The sequence below is a fragment of the Coregonus lavaretus genome (assembly GCF_964263955.1).
Source record: "Coregonus lavaretus genome assembly, contig: HAP1_SCAFFOLD_2343, whole genome shotgun sequence".
NCBI lineage: Eukaryota > Metazoa > Chordata > Actinopteri > Salmoniformes > Salmonidae > Coregonus > Coregonus lavaretus.
In genome coordinates, this window is record NW_028163509.1 from 61,027 (window position 1) to 83,125 (window position 22,099).

Consider the following 22,099-nt stretch of genomic DNA (forward strand, 5'->3'; position numbering starts at 1 on the left):
GTCACTAGACTGTACTTTCTCTATTTTCTCCCATTACTGTTAAATATTCATAACTGTTAACCCAGTAGACTGCATACAGTACTTCAGCAACACGGAGACGTTAACAGATGAAGATGGGGAAGAGCAGCTGAACACTAAAGTTCTCCAAGTATCTTCTGCCTCTGTCTGCCTGACAAAGACGGTGTTCCAAATGGCACCCTTTTCCACTATATAGTGCACTACTTTTGTCCAAAAGAAGTGCACCATGTAGCAAATAAGGTTCCATTTAGGACACAGCCATCTAAAACATACTGATTGGCGAGATTGTGGCAAAAAAATGGTTTCATGCTATGAAGACAAGAAAAAGTCTGATTGATAGCCACTCTCAAAACCTAGTAGGCATACAACATAAACCTAAGACAAGACAAATGGGTCTCTATGAAAACTCTGAATCAATATCAAACACAACAGTCTTCGTAATGAAATTAACAGCAGTCTGAAAAACAAACTCACAGACAAAATGATAGCCTGAGATTATTGCTTGGTCAATTTATGAATATTCATATAGCCTATCAGATATAAATATAGCCCTAGAGACGCGGCCGGCAGAGGACAACCAAGGACATGTATTGGAACCGGACACCATCTCTGGCAGGGATATATAGAGGGAGACCGGGGATCCTCACGTCAATACAGCTGTGACCTTGTCATCACATTCTACTCATGCAGCCAGGCCTAACCATGAAAAAAACCCACGTACTGAACGGAGCAGCTCATGTAAAGATTGAAAGCCCCTAGCGTTTGATATAGTATCTCTAGATATCAAACAAGCAAACTTGGCTTGCATTTCACAATATTTTCTTTGATGTTTTTCAATTGCCAACGTTGAAGTAAATTGATTTAATGGTGGCCTACAAGACAGAATGTGCACTCTCCACTAATAGGGCAAGAGCACATTAGACTACAGCCCCTGTAGCTCTGAACAGAAATAAAGCCAATTCCATTTCATCCATGGCTGACTGAAAGAAAATGTGTGCTGTGCGCCCTCGTGTGGCCACTAAATACCTCTACATTCTGAGGTTCTGTTTACTGTTGCTAGACAACGGGAGGAATAAAGAACACTTTTTGCGATTGATAGCTAGTTTGTATTTCGTGGGCTGGCTTGTTACAAAGTTGCACACTAGGTAGCGTCTTTCGTGTTTTGTCTGGATTTCATCCGAATTTACACGAACCAGGACGGCAGCGGCTAAGCAACCAAAAGAAAAGGATCCTGTGGATATTGTTCATCAGAACGCAATTCACGTCGAGACCATAGAGAGAATAGGAGCCAACAATTGTACACGCTATTTAGCATAAATCCGTACAAAAGATTTAAGCACATTCCACCGCTGTATAAAGGTTTGTGTATTAATGTGAACGATGAGGAATTACATGATGAACAACTACTGTAATTGATTTTGTCCCATCTCTCCTACTGTGTCACAACCTGGTCATAAACTAGCATTCCAGAAATTAAGCCACTTCAAAAGCTTTAGCTATATACAAACTCTGAAAGAGCTGGACAAAAAAATTAAAATACAACCTCCTAAATTGACAGCTTCTTATGCCTTGCCGACACCTCTCTGCTGTACTCGGTTTGTTACATATTGCAAGGACAATACCTTCAACCAGAGGGGACTGCTCAACTCAGTTTAGGTCCACCAAATTTGGTGCCGAAAGCTTTTTCATGGAACACCCTGCCAACCAGTGGCCTCTTCGCTGGATATAAATTGAGAAATACTAAATGGAAACAAGGCTACGAATATTGCTTTACTGTCCCAAGCAAACAATAACTGGTTGCAGACAGACCTACTGTATAAGGTCACAATAAACACCATAACTTCACACAGGAGAGAAATATTGAAGAAGCACAAATCATTTATCAAAAAGAAACCGATACAGGAGCAGGTATAGCCTGGTCCCAGGTCTGTTTGTGCCCTTGCCATCTCCATTGTGGTCATTGTCAAGCCAGACATGACAATGAGTGACAAGGAGTTTGTATAATAGCACAGACTGGCACTCAGGCTAAACCAGGGGTTATTCTTGCCCCAAAACTGTTTTTAGAAGAAACATTTACCCAGATCTATAGAAAGTAACACATTGGCCCATCACATATTAATAATATTGATAGATGGAAAAGGCCAAACATAACAGCTGTTCAATATTACAAAATGTCATGTCACTAGGGGTAGTGAATCAGAGGGTCAATGAGCAGACTTGCAAAGTGTGCATTTAGCAAAAATCTATAAGTATTAACAAAAACTAAATGACAGTATACATTTATTGAAGTGGCTTGATCATTGATCACTGTCAGCAAATAGTTTCACAAATGTTAACATATAAAGATTTATTTTTAAAAGAAACAGATTTATTTTACTGACAGTAATAAAATAAAAACAAAATGTCATTGTCTTTTGATGTCCAAATTCGTGTTTGGGGTTTTAAACCACCCCTCCTCTGCAGAGGGAGTGTAGCAGGGCAGTTATTGAATTTGGCGTGTATAGTACAGTACTGCTCAGTCAGGTTGTCCACATCTAGCCTCCTCCGCGATATTCTAGGAAACATCATTCTGACGGCAGGATGCAAGTGGACATCTTGGGTCATAGTGACACAAAGTCCTTCATATCAGTCCACTGGCCCAAGGGCTCCATGAAGGGTGGTGTGTGATTAAGTATAGAAAGAGAGCACTTCTCTTTAATATATGCGCTTCCAGAAGTTGGGATGCAATGTGGGTAACCCAAGACTGATGACGAGGTGCAAACCTGGCCTGATGTCATAGACCAACGGACCAATCAGACTGCAGGACCTTCAGCACCCAACTCTTTAGGAGCGACCCTTCATCTTCTTGCGTGCATTCTTGCCCGGTCGTTTCTGAAGAATCATAAAACATTTTAGAAAAGGAGCAAAATGGCGAAAGAACTACGATTTTTCAAATAATATCATTGAAAGAAAATGAATGTACCAAAAACACTAACAATCAATTCTTTTTCTTTTAATTCAAAATGTGATCATGGATGTCTGTCAGTCACTTACAGTCCCTCCTTTGGCGGGGCCCCTTCCTCCTTTTCCTCCAGGTCCCGCTTTACCTCCTTTCCCTCCCTTTCCTCCTTTCCCATGAGCCACCTTAGCGCGGAACCCTGACACATCGTTGTGACTGTCCTTCGTGTTCCACTTGGTTCCACTCTTCTTTCCGCCAAAGCCAAACCTCTGGTCCTTATACTTCCTCTTAGCATTGGGGCTGTCAATTCAGAGGTTTCAGTTGGAGTCGAGGTACAGTAGACACACATTTGTTATAAAAGCACTGAATACTATGAGTATAGGTAGGTAGTGGAAAATAAGCATTGTGCACAACATTCACATCTGTGTGTGGCGTCTTACCCCTTTTTGTTCATGGCCTTTTTATCAGGTGTTTGGCCTCCTGCTCCTTTCCCTGCTCCTCCTTTAGCTGGAGCTCCTCCTTTAGCTGTTTTCTGATCTCCTTCCAGGAAGTCCAGTTTGTCAGTCATGCCTACGAGAGAGGAGGGTGTTAATCATGAATCAGATCTGGCAGATGTTGTCACCCAGAGCAACTTACCAACTAAACGTGTGAACAAGTTGGGTCGTAACCACAACACGTAGAACTGAGGACCCACCTTTTTGATACTTCTTCACGGCAGACATCATGGCCTTTTTCTCCTTCTGTCTCTTCTGAATAACCTCCACTTGCACCTACAAGACAGATTTCATATGACCACATGCACCAAGAGGACATAATAAAAAGATATGCCAGTGAGACCACTGTAAGGAAAAAGAGACGGGAGGAGACTACCTTCTTGCCGTACTTCCTCTGTTCTCTTAGTTTCTTAGCCTTTTCGGACTTCTCCATCATTGTCTGCTTCATGATGAGTTTCTTCCTGATCTATAGGAAAAGACAAAAGGATCGCATTATTCATGACCACACCAGTGTTTCAGTGCCAGTCAAATGCCAGAATTTGATGGACAAATGTGAGATTTACCGGCCATATCAAATAGAAATCCATTTCAATGCCACCACGTGTAGGGTCATGTTTCATTAGGAGTGCCTATTGGCCATTTATTGCCACCACACCACTATGGAAGTGATTGCAATAATAATTTAAAGAATGACAGCATACCAAGGGTACGTTGGCTCCTTGCACGTCTCCCTCTGTCCATCTGACTTGTCAATATCTGCTGATTCAGCATCACATTTATTTTTCCCAGTCGTCTGTGCCTTTATCCTTGGTAAAGTAGCTAGTTAGCTTGATTTGCATTTCTTATTTTTCATTAGCCAACTACTCCACCAGGCATTAGATTAGTGGAAGAGGAGGAACGCTAAATTACTTCATCTAAATACTCCTTCTTGGTGGACTTGTATGGCACTTCTCCCCTGTATGCATTCAGTTGTGTCAGTCACAGTCTCACTGGTGCAGGAAACTTTGCAGGCCAGTACCATGATACAATGTTGCTAGTTGGCAAGCGAGAGCGCAAGACAGACTGCAGATTAGAGATTATGCGATAACAAGACAACCTGAACCAACCTCCATGCATAGCCAATGTGATTTAAAGAGGATATTTATTTTGTCAGGATGCTTTGTCAAATAATGTTTTTATTCGCTTTTATGCATTTAAAAATAAAAGCTGCCAATTACCGCTTATGGAAAAGTAGAACATCTCTTTTTAAAAACTGTTTTGGTGTCAGTGATCAATCCATACCTGATGCAATTAAGTCATACATATGGCAAGCTATCTCTGGGACTAAGGCCAGGTCAGGGCATCCTACCTTCTGCATTTGCTGGTCTGACTTGGCCATCTCTGCAAAGTAGTCCTCAGGTCTCTTGGTGGCTATCTTAAGCTTCTGTAGCCGGGGCATCGCCTCCAGAACAGCTGCTTGGGCTTGGCGGTAGCTGGACGACATCAATGTAAGAGAGGATGTGTTACAATTGCCATAGCTTGGACAGCATAATATTACACCAAAAGTCACTCTTCACTATGATATGAATGGACACTTAGGATTCAACACCCATGTAACAGGGAAATACACTCACAAGAACATCTCTCTCTGGAAGTCGTCATCCGGGTTGAGGTCTCCGCTAGCCTTGTTGTCAAGTCTGCCCTCAGACTTGGCAACGATGTCATCAGCTGGGAGATTGACCATGTCCAGCCTCTCTACCCAGGGTAATGTGTTCTTACGGAAGTCGGCAAGGCACTGTTTCAAACCCTCCTGTACACAACCATGAAGAAAATACGTATTAGAAAAGCCACTTGTGATTCACAACAGTTTAATAAAACATGAATTATAGAGAGAGAGCGCGACACATACTTGGCAGGGCAAACCGATTTGGTGACTTCTGGTATATCATCAAAATAAATCAACCGCTGCACGTTTTTGGACTCATTCAGCAGTGTTTACCAGATTAAGTACAATACCAATGGAAATTAATGTTGAAAGTTAAAATTTATATTCCTAAATCTTAAATTGAAAATGATGTTGCTGCTTCCCGTTGACAAGACATTTTGATAAATAGCCCATGTTAAAATGTGTCCAAATCAATAACCAATATGCAAAAACAGTTTGTGAAATTGAAAACATAAAATGTACCGCCTACATATACAACAGTAATAACAGGGGGGGGGGACTACATGGAAACTGGAGATATTTTTGACCTCACTGGTTAGAGGACAACCTGCCAAGGACAGTCGGCTACATTTTGAAGTGTTGGATTTTGATATGGGGTCGCCAAAACAGAAAGGGATACACTTCTCAATTACTCATACCGATATCACCTTGAAATTAATTGAGCGGGGGGGGGGGGGGGATCAGGTTGCACGTCCTGTTAAAACTAGCACAGCTCAAAAACCACATGGAATCTGGGAATAATTTCTATATCACTGGTAGAGGACAACTTGCAGAAGACAGCCAGCTACATTTTGAAGTGTTGCATTTTGATTGAAGTGGGTCGCCAAAGCGGTAAGTGTAACACTTTTTTGTCAATCACTCCAGGGTTTCCGTTAGCCGGTAATTAATTTTTTTTATAACAAGCGCTAAATAATAACTGCCGCCGGCCAATTGTCAGGGAGAAGAAGAAAAAAATCCCATTGCAAAATAATGCTTTTTAGCCTATTCATTGACAGAAACACCAGTCGATTAGGGGTGTAACGGTACACGTAGTGGTACCGAACCGTTCGGTACGGGGACCTCGGTACGCACTGTAAACTAGGCCTATATAGGCTATGCCTACGCTGCCTGGAGTAAATCTGAGCTGGGAAAAGAATGTCTGGCTATTCTGTTAAAACAACTGGAGCCCATGCACACGCTGTAATCAAAATTAAAATCTTAAATTGTCTAATTTCAAACTGTCCTTTTGTGAGACACAGCCAGGAACTAGTTCTTTATTATGGCGAGTGGTGGGATCGATACACAAGAACTGAAAGACGCTCCAATGTTTAAATCTCCAGTTTGGGAACATTTTGGCTTCCCAGTAGATTACAACGGCGAATGCTGCCATCTATCCACGGTTCTTGGTTTGGGTAGGTTTTAATAGTCACAGTGCGAACATAATCCCCTATACACTTCCTGATGAACCCAGTCACCGTGTCCGTGTATACGTCAATGTTATTCTCAGGAGGCAACCCAGAACATATCCCAGTCCGCATGATCAAAACAATCTTGAATTATGGATTGCAATTGGTCAGATCAGCATTGAATAGACTTTAGTGCGGGTACTTCCTGTTTGAGTATCTGCCTATAGGAAGGGAGGAGCAGAATGGAGTCATGATCAGATTTGCCAAAGGGAGGGCGGGGGAGGGCCTTGTAGCCAACCCGGAAGGGAGAGTAACAATGGTTGAGAGTTTTTTAGGTGAGAGTACTACAGGCAATGTGTTGATAGAACTTCGGTAGCGGTTTCCTCAAATTTGCTTTGTTCAAATTACCAGCTAGAAAAAAGGCGGCCTCAGGATGTGGTTTCCAGTTTGAACAAAGTCCAGTGTAGTTCCTTGAGGGCCGTCGTGGTATCGGCTTGAGGGGGAATTTACACGGCTGTGACTACAATGAAGAGAAATCTCTTGGGAGGTAATACGGTCGGCATTTGAAACCCCACCTCTTTAAGGAATACCTGGGATAGGATAAAGTAATCCTTCTACCCCCCCTTACCCCACCCCCCCAAAAAATTAAATTATCCCACTGGCTATAAGGTGAATGCACCAATTTGTAAGTCGCTCTGGATAAGAGCGTCTGCTAAATGACGTAAATGTAAATGTGAGGTATTCTAGGTTGGGTGAAGAAAAGGACTTGAGTTTCTGTATGTTATCACAACCACACCATGAGTAGTTAAATCATGAAACATACACTGCCTTTCTCCTTCCCGGAGAGGCCCAACATAACAATCCGGTCACAACAGACAATGCAAGGAACATTGTGAATGCTGAACGGCATTTAATTTTCCGCTGTACTGAAACGTGAACCCAAAACCGCGATATGTACCAAACCGTGGGTTTGGTGAACCATTACACCTTACAGTTGATTTTAATACATTTGACCGGTCATGCTTATTGGTCCATAGGTTAATTTGCATAATTTAGTGGAATTAAATTGGCGCGTGTGTATTTGTGTTAGTTGTTTTGTTTGTTCATCACACGCGCACAGCATACAGATACAGAGCCTATGAGTGGAAAATCTGTCCAACAGCGCAAGTGCTGCTGCTACAGCTTCTCAAACAGCTCATTCGTTGCTACTGGAGTGAAACATGCTTTTATAAGCCCAATCATTGCGTAACAATTCTAAACGTAATCGCGTGTAAAAACAGTTGATGGCCACGATTCAAAATAACTATGATTTTTGTTCTCAATATTAGTAATCCAAGCTAGTTGTTGCATCTTTAGAGCTCCCTGCTTTAAAAAAAACATCTAAACTGATATATATATTTTTAATCTCTGTCACATGAAACCGCTTGCATGTGCGGTGTGCTTTTGACAAAGATGTTCTCCTGCTTATTGCATTATGGAACGAACATTCGCACATAACCTACTGCCTTGTGCGCATTGCTGCGCTTATAATGTGAAGAAATAATAGTTTATCAACATTTTAAGGTAAATGTTCTGATCTGTTGCATCAGCCTCATCGGTTTAAAAAAAAGTATAATGTAGCCTAGGCCTACATGGGATCTATCGTTCCATAACTGTACCAGAGTTTGTTTGGAATAGCCTATTTTTTCTCGCACAGAACGACAAGCTGACCAATAGAATACGTAAACTTTTCTACTATGGGGGATATTAGATTGACATAGGCTAGTGATTTTGCTGTTCATTACTCATCTTGTTGGCTGAGGAAAAGTAAATGTGGCAGTTATTCTAACATCTTCAAAGTGCGCATCGGAATTTGGTAAGAAGCAGTGCTTGACTTGGACTGAAATAGGTGACAGTACTCATTTTGGGTGCAGGAGCTCCTTTTGAGAGAATATTCTATAAGAGGTACAGGAGCTCAAGCGATAGAACACAAGGTGCTGGGCCCAGATTCACAAAATAATTGTATTCTTAAGAAGGTTAACTGCAATGGTTCCCTTAACTATAGACTCAAGAAGAAAGTTAAGCAAAGTTGCTATTCCTCAAAAAGTTTATTGGAATTGTTCTTGCGCTATTTCTTATGTTTCTCCTTAAGCAAAAAGTTAAGAAGAAATTAGATTTTTGAAAATAAAGTTCTTGGAAATGTTCTTCATTCCAAGATAGCTAAACCCTTGTCTTAAACTGAGGGCAGTGAGAGAAAAATCTCATGAAAGCAATTGAACATGTTTAATTCACTCAAACTTCATCTGAAAGTTTCAGTATTGATTATTTTAAACCCAATAACATGTTTTAGAACAGTAATCTCAGTAAGAAATAGGCTTACATGATTGCCATTGCTAGCTAGACAGCTAGCTAAAACGGTTTCCTAGCAACAAACATCTTAACAAGATTTGTAATTAGATATTTGAGAAGAAGTTATTAAATCATTAAATCTTAAGATATTGTTGAAGAATTGCACTTACGAACGAACTTTTTCTTTTCTTCTTAAGACGCTTCTTAAGTTTTTGCATAAGAAGTGTTTTGTTAATCTGGGCCCTTTTTTACTTAAGAAAAAACTTTCCTGCACACATTTCAGGTCACCTCCACATTGCCATTGCTGCACGATACGGGCAAACAATCTAGGCCTTATTTTTAACCAAATGTTGCAATTGCGATTTGACTTGCAATTTAGAGAAGAACACTTGGGTGAACTGTTGGAATCATGGAAATATAATTATTATTCTAATTCTATAGTTAGTTGTTTAACATGACAATGAACGAAAATGCCCGGAGGAGTTATTGTGGAGTGTTAAGTGTTTCTTAGGGGACCCTATAATCTTTTGACTACATTGAATGTTCTCTTAGCTACTTCATGTAGCTAACATTCATGCTTTGCGTATTCCGCTTTGATTTAGAAGATACTGTTGCACAAACAACATGCTGATTTAGGTCTACACCATCACTGGTATTATCAGGCTGTATAGTTAGTTCCGTTTGCTCTTACTCTGTACATTTATTAGCTAGTTAACATGATTTAGGCCCAACTTACTAAGAAAAGAAACTAGCCATTTGCAGATATAGGAAACACAAACTAATAGTGTAATTATTGAACCCTAGTGGATTTATATTAAGAAGCAAAGTGAAAACAGCATCGTTGTCATCAACATTGTTGCATGTGCTGCATTGACCACGCAGATGGAAGGCAAGGGTCTCCTGGTCTAGGAACAACAAATGCTCCTTGAGTGACAAGGGGCGGGGCTAGGTTTGTGTGGAAAGCAGCATGAGAGAGAGCGGAGTAAACTATAAAAAAGATAGATGTTACACACTGCATATCACATTTAACAAACCAAAAATTCAAATTCCGTTATAGAAGGTAATGTAAAAACCCAAACCGGTCTGTGCATCAATACCGGTATATCGTAAAATATAACAAGGGCGAAATGTTTGGGTTGAACGTGCTTTTTAAACGTACATTATACAAAAGGCACACAGAAACTTGTAATAATCTATATATGGTTGATCAGATGAGAATTTGTAGAACGCTTCCATCTATATTTTGGAATGGCGGATGTTGATTACGGAAGGCTACCATCACAGAAAAGGGAACAAACCACTTTTCTGTTAGTTAACTTCAACTATCACAACTCTCCATAGGATATCAACATTGACAATGGTTGGCTTCTATTAAAGTGATACAGTTGACTGTCAAATCCGTGTATTGGTGTGTGGCCAGCGACTTCTATAGAGACCACCCCGAATTATTAGTGCCATTTCATAAAGAAAATGATAGCTGCATTCTAAATCCTCCAACCCCCAGCCCGTATGACAAAAATCAACAATACAAAACCAAAGACATTGATTATTTACATTTCACATTTTAGTAATTTAGCAGACGCTCTTATACAGAGCGACTTACAGTTAGTGAGTGCATACATTGATCTGTTTTAAGCAATTGATCGTGTGTCATGTTGACTATAAACTTTTATACTAACATCACCAATCGAAGGTAAAAATAAACTAAAGGGATGTGTAATTCCCCCCAATTCGAAGTTGTCAAACCATCAGCGTGTGTAATGTAGTAACACATACTGTCCACATCATGGAGTATCGTTATATTAATTAGATAGTAAATAATTAAATATCTTCATTTAGGATGATAGTAAATGAAGCAAACTCAGACTTTCCAATAATCATATTTCTCACTAGTTTAACCATTTAGAGATAAAAATAAATAAAAATGTTCCTAAACAATTTAACCAGGCTGAAAGATTGACGTCCTATATATATACACACTATACAGTCATTGGAAACAATGGTGGCTTGCGCATGTCAACACTCACCACATTGTTGACAATCTTCTTCGGTTCTTGTGTTGTAAAGTTCAATCCAGGCTTTAACAACCCCTTTGCAAATGCATCTTGAAGCTAATGGAGAAAGAAACACAGCAAAGTAAAGCTTTTTAGAACCTAGCTATAAGTAAAGTTAGCAGAGACATTGCTAACTAACTACTATTTAATTTAGCTAATGTTAGCTAGCTACCAAGCACCACGCTATAGAATAACCAGTTACCTCTCCGTCAGATAATTCGCTGTTATCCTCCTCAGACGTATCACCTAACTGCTCGTCATCTTCGTTAATATCCATGGTATTGTTAACGACAATCATTGGATACAAACAGTTATTTGGTGTAAAATCCGTGCTCACATGGAGCGGTTCACGTGGGAAGGAAGTGGCGGCTGTAAACGGTCTTCCGGTGAAACACTCACCCCGAAGAAATCAAAGGTTCCTACCCGACGTTTCTTTTTGCAGTATTTACAGTTTTCCTGGATTATAACTCGTGGGGTAAAAAAGACCAGAGTCGCGACAATAAAACATTTCCTCATGAATAACATATTGAATTTATATTTATATAGGTGTATGGTTTAATTATTTATATTCATTGTTTATTATGTAAATATGCATCGTATGAATGCTTTTCCATAGTGATAGAATGTAATGATAACATTCTATTCATATAAAATTCCATGCCTCGGCAAAAATATCATGTTAATCTCTGGATGTCTCAGTGATTTAAAAATAAATCATAAATAAGGAGTTGTGGGGAATCAACACATTTGTATTTATTTTTTGTTTTCAATAAAGGTAAGTAGCTTAGTAAAATAAGAATCATTACTTTTCAAAGTTGAATATATGGTTCCAGGTAAGGCTATAAAAATGTGCCTATTGTAGATCAGGAGTTGTAAATGTAAATTTACAGGTCCAATAGTGCAATTTCAGATCAATGTGAAAAGGATCAATATGGTCTTAAATAATTTAATTAGTGTCCTTAAGAGCTTTGCTTGCCGCATCCTAAAGATCCAAAACCTTCTTTCCTTTCACTGGCAGATTTGAGTCTGCAGCTTTGATTTGACAGGACTCTGATGTCTGCAGTGGTGGCCCAGTGCCACTACAGCTTTGGTTTGCGGAGGGGCGTGGCCAATAACCTGTTCTACTTTGATGAGCAGACTGTCATCTTCCCATCCGGGAACAACTGTGTTCGTTATAACATCGATCAGAAATGGCAGAGGTTCATCCCAGGTATCTGCATGCTAACATCTCAGGAGTACAACAATATGGCTAGGGTCAAGGTGTTTTATAGTTGTTTAGTGTCTCTGACACTACATCACTCTCTCTGAAATCTATTCATAGACAAATATAAACCTGGCATTAAAAACAAAATTAGCTGTTAACAACCTGTTAAAGATATCCAACTTCCAGTTATGTTCTCTTTGTGATTCATCTTTGATTTTGCTCCTTAGGTTTGGAGAGAAGTCAGGGAATGTATGCCCTGGCTATCAGCTCAAACCGCCGCTACCTGGCGGTGTCGGAGCGGGGAGAGAGGGCCACCATTACAGTGTACGACCTGCAGCACGAGCAGAGCCGGAAGAGGAAGGTGCTGAATGGAGGGGACATCCATGTCCGGGAGTTTGTCTCAATGGCCTTCTCCACTGACTCCAAGTACTTCATCGGCCAGTCAGGGGCGCCAGACTACACCCTCTTCTACTGGATGTGGGAGAAGCAGAAGGTCATGGCCATGGTGAAGACCACTGTGGCCGCTAATCCAGTCAACCAGGTGAGGTCGGACTGCTCTCTTGTTAGTGGGGCCAGGGAAGAGTCATTGGCAAGGAAATGGTGGTGTGGAATGATCAGCATGTTCATTCAAAATAGCAGTATTATTTTTCCATAGATAAAGCAGTGTTTCCCAAAGTCGGTCCTGGGCCCCCCCTGGGTGCACGTTTTGTTTTTTCCCCTAGCACTACACAGCTGATTCAAATAACCAACTCATCATCAAGCTTTGATTATTTGAATCAGCTGTGTAGTGCTAGGGCAAAAAACAAAACGTGCACCCAGGGGGAGCCCCAGAACCGACTTTGGGAAACCCTGAAAGGCATTAAATCGCATTCCTGGTCCTTGCTCCTTACTCTGTTGTAGTATCAACTCTGTAGCTGATCACACACATACTTATTTACTTACAAAGGCTATATTATGATGGCACTGTCTCACACTCTACACGCTTAGAAATAGAGGTGCTATCTAGAACCTAAAACGGTTCTTCGGCTGTCTCCATAGGATAACCCTTTGAAGAACCCTTTTTGGATCCAGGTGGAACCCTTTTGATTCCAGGTAGAACCCTTTTGGGTTCCATGTAAAACCCCTTTCCAAAGAGGGTTCTACATGGAACCCAAAATAGTTATCTTATGGGGGAAGCCGAAGAACCCTTTTGGAACCCTTTTTTCTAAGAGTGTATATGTTTCCAGGTCAGCTTGAACCCATACGACAACACCCAGATCTGTGTGAGTGGGAATGGGGTCTTCAAGCTTTTCCGCTATGCAGAGGGGGTTCTGAAGCAGTCCACCTTCCATAAGCAAGAGACCCATAACTTCCTATCCCATGCCTGGATGTCTGAGGAGAGGGTGATTGCAGGGACAGAAGCAGGCAGGCTGATGGTGTTTGAGTCTGGAGACCTTCGATGGGACATGAGTGTGACCACCAAGGCCACCATGTCACAGGACTCAGACAGGTGGGCATAAGGAGAGACAGGCTTGTGCTGACACAGTAATAACCTACCTATCTACCATGAAATAAAATGTTACCAAATTAGCTGTTTAGGAAAGCTAGACCAATCTAAAGTGCTCTTGGATATCATACCACACAGGCAGTTAGAGTCCAGTTTGGGCAACTTCTTTCAATGCACAGGGCACAGAACAGATGTCACACAATTTCCATGCCTGCTGTGTTTCTTTTGACCTGCACACCGAAGAAGGTGAAAGCCGAAACGTCTGTGTATGTTACCCTCCTAATGCCGTAAAAATAATAAAAATAATAATAATAACAATCGAAAAATGTTACAGTGCAGAGAGAAATGATGAAGAGGCCCCTCCTCAGTTGCCAAGGGTTACAGTCATCACAGCTTACTCCAAAGGCTTTGCCTGCTCGGCCGGTCCTGGGACTGTGTATCTGTTTGAGAGAACGGACGACAAGGACAACTACAGGAAGACCAGGGAGATCAGGGTGACAGAATTTATTTCACCAAACTATCACTATCACTCAAGCGAGCTGTATAGTGCAAATCTAAGCACCTTCTGTACAAACAGACTATTTGTACAGAGGTTTCTGAAAATGTCACTGCCTTTCTATTTATACTTGTGTGTTTTTTATTAATGTAACTGTGTTGTGCATGCATGCATGTGTGTGTGTGTTTTCATGTATATGTTCCATTCAGATCCCCCCAGACCAGTGCAGTCACAAGCCCAGCTATGCAGAGCAGCAGCAGATAGTCTCTCTGGTCATCAGTCCATCAGAGGAGACAGTAGTGACCAGTACAGACCGTGGTCAGCTCTACAGTATCGCCCTGTCCTCTGCTGAGACGAGCAAGGGGGAGCAGGTCCAGTTTGAGTTCCTGTCCCACTCTTTCCACTCTGGGTCTATCACCGGCCTGTCCATCTGCATCCGCAAGCCCATCATCGCCACCTGCTCCCTGGACCAGTCTGTACGCATTTGGAACGTTGAGACCAAGTAAGAACTGTGGGTTTCACAATCCCTTTTAATAAAGATTTTCTGGACTTTATGTCAAGACTATACAGTGTCCCAGCCTGTGATGATTGTCTCAGCTCCTTTGTTGTTTTAGACACTGAACGGTAGTTACAGTATATGTGAGATTAATTTTTTTCTTGGCTGGCTGTTAGAAGGTTTTTAAAAGCCTTTATTAGGTATGTCTCACTTTCCTTTCCCCCCAGCACCCTCGAGCTGTATAAGGAGTTCCAGGAGGAGGCGTTCAGCATCGCCCTCCACCCCTCTGGCCTGTTTGTCATGGTGGGCTTCTCTGAAAAGCTGCGACTCATGAACCTGCTCATAGACGACGTCAGGACCTTCAAGGAGTTCACCGTGCGAGGCTGTAGAGAGGTCAGAATTAAGAGTTCTCAATGCCAACAGTGCCTCATTGTAGATAGCTGAACATCACTGGTACTTGAACATTGATTTGCAGTGTACTGTATGCTTTTTCCTTTTAGTGTGCTTTCAGTCACGGAGGACACCTGCTTGCTGCGGTCAATGGAAACGTCATTCACATCTACTCCACCACCACGTTCGAGAATGTCCTCAACCTTAAAGGACACAATGGGAAGGTTAGGAATGGTACACTGGGGGAGGTCACTGATGGTTTACAGTGTGATTTATCATCAGAGAGTAAGACTCTAGCTAGCAAGCTCCAACTAGCCCACTAGCAGCCTGCCTCCGGCATATTTTTTGGTCCCACATCTGGCAGCCGCTTGACCAACCACAGTTCCAGTAGGCCTCGCCTCAGGCCAACAGTTCCAGGCCATGTGACCTGACCAGGAAAAACGTTTGGCCCTAGTTATAGCTTTGAGTTTTCCTGGTCAGTTCACCTGTCTCGAAAAACTCAGGGTCGCAGAGGTAACGTGACCGCATGTGGGTATTTTGTTTGAGGCTTTCCTGTCTCCATCTCCAGGTGCGCTCCATAGCCTGGAGTGGTGATGACAGCAGGCTGGTGTCATGTGGTATGGAGGGGGCTGTGTACGAGTGGAACACCCTGACTAGCAAGCGGGAGTCGGAGAGCGTCCTCAAGTCCTGCAGCTACACCAGTGTCACCGTCTCCTCCGACGCCAAGACTATCTTCGCCGTGGGGACCGACTGTACCCTGAAAGAGATCCAGGCCTGTCAAGTGAGACCCCAAAAAAGTACCATGTTTCTTCCCTCTAGGGAGTTTTTCCTGTCTGTTGCTTCTGCTTTGCTTGCTCTTTGGGGTCTAGGCTGGGTTACTGTAAAGCTCTTCTTGACAACTGCTGATGTAAAACATTAGATTGACATTTTATTGAAATGTCAGATACTCTGACAACTGCGTATTAGTTTTGAGATATAGTCAGTTATAATGATGCTATAAAATTATATCAGGTCTTTCTTGTAATAGCTATAAGATGGTTTTAATAATTGAGGGGTGCAATTAGAACTTATTATCCAGGTCTACAGTATCTTCTTATTCTTACTATGCAGAAGTTTCCCTCGAGAGTGGTACTATGCTGTCTGTTTTGAGTTAATATTTTATTTCCTTAAACTCTTCATTACATTTTTTGATGGTGTCAGTTTCCAGCTGTGTGAAGTGAAGTTCTGAAAGGGAAATAAATAGTGTTTCCCTCTCCGTCATAATGACTGGGGACAGAGAGTTTATTACATTCCCACTCTGCTGTCACTTCTTCTCATCCCTGAGTGACGGCCATCTTTCTGACAGTCTATGAAAGCAATCAAGAAAGACGATACAGTCCGTCAAAAAAGAGGCCCTTTGAGTTATTCTGGGAAGCTGGAGCTTGGAGAGAAAAACCCACAACAATCATAAATATCTCAATTTGGAGGAGTTTTATCCAGTCCTGAATAGATCAGTGGTGATGTTGGATGCCTTCATCCATCCCCATCAGGCTATTTGCATTCCAAGTGTTGAAGTAAACAAAACTTTCACTGACAGAATATCCACTTCAATAAATGAGTCCCTGGGGGTTACCTCTGCTGCATTCATTTCTTGCCATCCCTTGATAGTAGCCTTTATATGGTAGCCTTTATATGGTAGTCTTTATATGGTAGCCTTTATATGGACATCCACTTTGTCCTCATCCACTGACTGTCCCGTCTCTCTCTCTGTCAGATCCTACGTGAGGTGCCCACTGAAGATGTGGCTTACACCACCATCGCCATGTCCCGTTCTGGGCGCACGCTCTTCACTGGGACCTCCATCGGAACCATCAGGGCCATCAAGTACCCCCTGTCCATCCAGAAGGACTGGATCGAGTACCAGGCCCACTCTTCACCTGTCACCAAGGTACGACTTGCAATGATTCACCAAACAGTAAAATACTGTGCATTGCAATGCAATACAACGCAGCACAATTCGAGCGATTACAGTGTAATGAACCACAACAACATGAAGCAACACAACAACACACACCCCTCACACACAACCTGTTTCGATGACGAGCTGATTTCAAGATTGATGGTAATCAGTGCAAAGGCCATTGATTTGAGTGGATGTATCATGAACAGAGGTGTTGAAGTGTGTGTCCTCTCTGTGTTCAGATGGTGATCACGTTTGACGACCAGTACCTGCTGACAGTATCTGAGGACGGCTGTCTGCTCATCTGGAAGATCATAGACAAGGAGGGCCACGGCCTGAAGAGAGACAAGGAGATCACCTACGCTGAGGAGATCCTCATCACCAAGTCAGACCTGGAGGAGAAGGTAACTCACCATGGGGATCTTTGGAGCATTACACTGACATGATACATGGGTTGGGTGTGTTACATTATTGTAGGTTTGCAAGGGCCATGGTCACTCCTACTCTAACCTGATTACTCACATTATCCCTGTCCTCCTGTCCTCTCCTCTTCCCCCCTCTCCTCCCCTGCTCTCATGCCTCCTTTTATCTCTTCTCCCACTCTCTTCACTTCACTGCTTCTACTCTTCTTCCCTCCCTCGCTCATTCTCTTCCTCTCCCTCACTACCTCCTCTCCTCCTATAACAGAACCAGGTGATGTTAGAGCTGAAGACGCGTGTGGAGGAGCTGAAGATGGAGAATGAGTACCAGCTCCGTCTGAAGGACATGAACTACAACGAAAAGACCAAGGAGCTGTCAGCTAAGTTTGTTCGGCAGATGGAGTCGCTCAAGACCAAGATACAGGTGAGACAGACAGGGCTTTAAACATAATCAGTTACCTACCTCAAACAACTTAACTAAATAAAGTACTAGTCAATTTGATTCAATTACTTTTGTGAATTAGAGTGATGTAGCTACATTTAGATGGTAAATAGGCTCTGAGGTAAACACTAATATGGCATGAACTAGTACGGGAGACCGGGGACAATTGTAACAGGGGCCAATTGTAACAGGGGCCAATTGTAACAGGGGCCAATTGTAACACCATGAATTTCTCCAAACAGAAACAAGCTAGAGTGATGATACTCTCTCAGCACATGCCCATTTAGGGTTTCTCTCTGCTTGAAAAGTTGCAGACAAATATCTCACTATTTGCAGGTGAAATTAGTTTTTTCGACTGCTGTATTTTTCTTATACTGTCCTGAGCATTAATGTCCAAGAATTCAAACTATCATAATTATCATCACAATATGTTGGCTAAACATTAACATGTTTGACATGTGTCACTATTGTTGTCTCTTGCTAGGCACATGAGATTTTGTCATGGCTGCTGGGTTGGGGTCAATTGTAATGCAGTGTTGAAATGAACCCGAGCCAAGCAGGCAATGATGAAAAAAAAGTTATATTCACTTTAGGATTGTATGAGTTACACATGAATTATACAAGAACTAACTTTAAATAGCCTTGGAGTACTATAGATTGCCAAAAAAGTTGTAAACATATATCATTTGGGCACCATCAGACTATTCAAACGTTTTGAGAGGAACCGAATGACCATGCACAAACAAGGGTGTTACTGTAAATATTGGTTACACTCGCATGAAAACAAAAATCCAGAAAATCACATTGTATGATTTTTAAGTTATTAATTTGCATTTTATTGCATGACATAAGTATTTGATACATCAGAAAAGCAGAACTTAATATTTGGTACAGAAACCTTTGTTTGCAATTACAGAGATCATACGTTTCCCGTAGGTCTTGACCAGGTTTGCACACACTGCAGCAGGGATTTTGGCCCACTCCTCCATACAGACCTTCTCCAGATCCTTCAGGTTTCGGGGCTGTCGCTGGGCAATACAGACTTTCAGCTCCCTCCAAAGATTTTCTATTTGGTTCAGGTCTGGAGACTGGCTAGGCCACTCCAGGACCTTGAGATGTTTCTTACGGAGCCACTCCTTAGTTGCCCTGGCTGTGTGTTTCGGGTCGTTGTCATGCTGGAAGACCCAGCCACGACCCATCTTCAATGCTCTTACTGAGGGAAGGAGGTTGTTGGCCAAGATCTCGCGATACATGGCCCCATCCATCCTCCCCTCAATACGGTGCAGTCGTCCTGTCCCCTTTGCAGAAAAGCATCCCCAAAGAATGATGTTTCCACCTCCATGCTTCACGGTTGGGATGGTGTTCTTGGGGTTGTACTCATCCTTCTTCTTCCTCCAAACACGGCGAGTGGAGTTTAGACCAAAAAGCTCTATTTTTGTCTCATCAGACCACATGACCTTCTCCCATTCCTCCTCTGGATCAACCAGATGGTCATTGGCAAACTTCAGACGGGCCTGGACATGCGCTGGCTTGAGCAGGGGGACCTTGCATACGCTGCAGGATTTTAATCCATGACGGTGTAGTGTGTTACTAATGGTTTTCTTTGAGACTGTGGTCCCAGCTCTCTTCAGGTCATTGACCAGGTCCTGCCGTGTAGTTCTGGGCTGATCCCTCACCTTCCTCATGATCATTGATGCCCCACGAGGTGAGATCTTGCATGGAGCCCCAGACCGAGGGTGATTGACCGTCATCTTGAACTTCTTCCATTTTCTAATAATTGCGCCAACAGTTGTTGCCTTCTCACCAAGCTTGCCTATTGTCCTGTATCCCATCCCAGCCTTGTGCAGGTCTACAATTTTATCCCTGATGTCCTTACACAGCTCTCTGGTCTTGGCCATTGTGGAGAGGTTGGAGTCTGTTTGATTGAGTGTGTGGACAGGTGTCTTTTATACAGGTAACGAGTTCAAACAGGTGCAGTTAATACAGGTAATGAGTGGAGAACAGGAGGGCTTCTTAAAGAAACACTAACAGGTCTGTGAGAGCCGGAATTCTTACTGGTTGGTAGGTGATCAAATACTTATGTCATGCAATAAAATGCAAAAAATAATTACTTAAAAATCATACAATGTGATGATTTCTCTCACAGTTGAAGTGTACCTATGATAAAAATGACAGACCTCTACATGCTTTGTAAGTAGGAAAACCTGCAAAATCGGCAGTGTATCAAATACTTGTTCTCCCCACTGTATCATATTTCCCAGCATGCGCTAATGAAGGGTGATTTTCAGAATAGTTTTAATATCTGTGTTTTTGTATGTACATTGATTGGTTGATTATAAAGAACATTCTAGGTAGAACCTTCTGCAAAGGGTTCTACCTAGCACCAAAAAGGGACAAACCGAAGAACCCTATATGGTTCTACTTAGCACCTTTATTTCTAAGCGTGTAGCTCAGTATAATACTTTTAACATGGTTTAACTTTCAAAAGTGTTCAGCTCTCATTATGGTATGCACTGAGTGTACTTTGCCTTGTAAGAGTCGGCCTTGATAAGAGCTACTGCTAGATCGATACATGGAAATGAGAATTGAAAGTGGCTCTGGCTGGGCTGGCGTAAGGTGCATGTATAGAGATATCCCTCTCTCTCTCCACCTTTCTTCATCCCTCTCACAATCTCTCCTGTCAGATCCTAAAGACGGAGAGAGACAATATGGAGGTAGCTAATCAGGAGACCATGTTCGAGGTCATGGAGAAACACTCCAAAGAGCTGCAGGATATGGGTGAGTTATTTTCTATTATATTCTGCTCTGCCCTATTCTATGCTATTCTCACTTCTTGTCCGTCTTTCGGAATATATTTTTTTAACCTTTTAAGTTTGGAGTTAAGAGACTTGACTGAGACTTGAATGACTCCCATTGCAGTGTGTACATTGACAGCAGTACATGATAGCATTGACTGTGTTTGAGCCAGGGTCCTCATTGGATATCCTCTCTGTCTCTCTCTGCGTTCCCCTAGAGTCGGCCAACAGTCAGAAGCTGATGCTGGAATATGAGAAGTACCAGGAGCTGCAGTTCAAGTCTCAGCAGATGCAGCAGGACTACGAGGAACAGCTGCAGCAGATGGACGAGAGCAAGACTGCTGCCCTGGAGGAGCTCACCCTCTACTATGAGGGCAAGATCCAGGAGAAACTACTGGTGCTGGAGCAGGTAGGGGTTTCCAGGATGTCAAGAGGTTGTATGGGGACGTTTGGAGGTGGGATTTGGGATTTGGGGCTTTATATAGAGAGTCCTCACAGGTAGCTTCCTGTTTTTTCCCCTCACCAGGATGAACTTTGGGTTAGGGCCCAGAGTTTTCCCCGGTCAGGTCATGTGGTCAGGAAAAACTCCTGGCCCTACTTCAAGGTGATGTAGTCTAGTCAGGCGTTTAGCAGCACCTTCACCCTCTCTTTCTCCTCCCTGCTGTGACACTGATTGGAAGCGAAGAGACAAATGGTTTCTGGGAGCGCCAGGTTCTCCATCGAAGATGTCCGGAGTATCTTTAAGGAAATGCGACGTCAACTCCCATCATTGCTAATGGGGGTGTGAGCAGCGGGCATGGGGAGAGGGGCGGGCAGGACGGGGGTGGGGTATGTGGGTGGCACAACACAGGGCCTGCATAACCACCTTATTATTTCATTCTGAATGGAATAGAGAATTAAACGAGATATAGAGAGAATTTTAAGATCCCCTTTATTGGGTAAAGACCCACACTACAATACATCACGTCACCATTCAGCCCTCAGATGTCATACTCAAGAAATAATCACGAAAGCAGTTTCTTTCATCATCGCTTGTGGCTCAGTTGGTAGAGCATGGCACTTGCAACTCCAGGGTTGTGGGTTCGATTCCCACAGGGGACCAGTACAAAAATGTATGGACTCATTACTTACTGTAAGTCGCTCTGGATAAGAGTGTCTGCTAAAATGGCCTAAAAATATATATATAAAAAAAATCATAATAGTAGACAGAGAAGTATACTGTTGACAAGACACACATATTTGGGCCTTCCTAACCTCCCACCATTGCCTCAAAGTTCCCCTTTGTAGCTCTACACAGGGCCTGCATAATCACCTTATTATTTAACTCTGTAGAGAGAGAGAGAGAGAGAGAGAGAGATATCAACGAATTGGCGAGGGCACTAGAACAGTCTGCAGCACCCGGCCTCACCCTACTAGAATCTGAAGTCAAATGTCTTCTGTTTGCTGACGATCTGGTGCTTCTGTCACCAACCAAGGAGGGCCTACAGCAGCACCTAGATCTTCTGCACAG

General features: G+C 42.5%; 2 protein-coding genes across 2 annotated transcripts; one reads left to right on the forward strand and one right to left on the reverse strand.

Annotated features, from left to right (window-relative positions):
- Nucleotides 1–1,767: 1,767 nt before the first annotated feature.
- LOC311118049 (putative rRNA-processing protein EBP2) lies at nt 1,768–11,304 on the reverse strand. The gene is made up of 9 exons (XM_084192924.1): nt 11,125–11,304; nt 10,896–10,979; nt 5,064–5,239; nt 4,799–4,922; nt 3,827–3,916; nt 3,651–3,726; nt 3,397–3,526; nt 3,052–3,256; nt 1,768–2,889 (listed from the first exon to the last, which is right to left on the reverse strand). Exons 1-9 carry the CDS (start codon nt 11,218–11,220, stop codon nt 2,842–2,844), a joined length of 1,029 nt encoding a protein of 342 aa, XP_084049050.1. The 5' UTR covers nt 11,221–11,304; the 3' UTR covers nt 1,768–2,841.
- A 671-nt stretch (nt 11,305–11,975) lies between these two features.
- LOC311118047 (cilia- and flagella-associated protein 57-like) lies at nt 11,976–20,998 on the forward strand (the record flags this gene model as incomplete). Its single annotated transcript, XM_084192923.1, has 13 exons — nt 11,976–12,132; nt 12,354–12,667; nt 13,353–13,615; nt 13,947–14,106; nt 14,318–14,610; nt 14,832–14,997; nt 15,105–15,218; nt 15,563–15,775; nt 16,748–16,921; nt 17,176–17,337; nt 17,621–17,776; nt 20,479–20,572; nt 20,808–20,998. Coding segments are annotated over 13 exons (2,457 nt in total), but the record flags the coding sequence as incomplete, so codon positions are not given.
- Nucleotides 20,999–22,099: the final 1,101 nt, after the last annotated feature.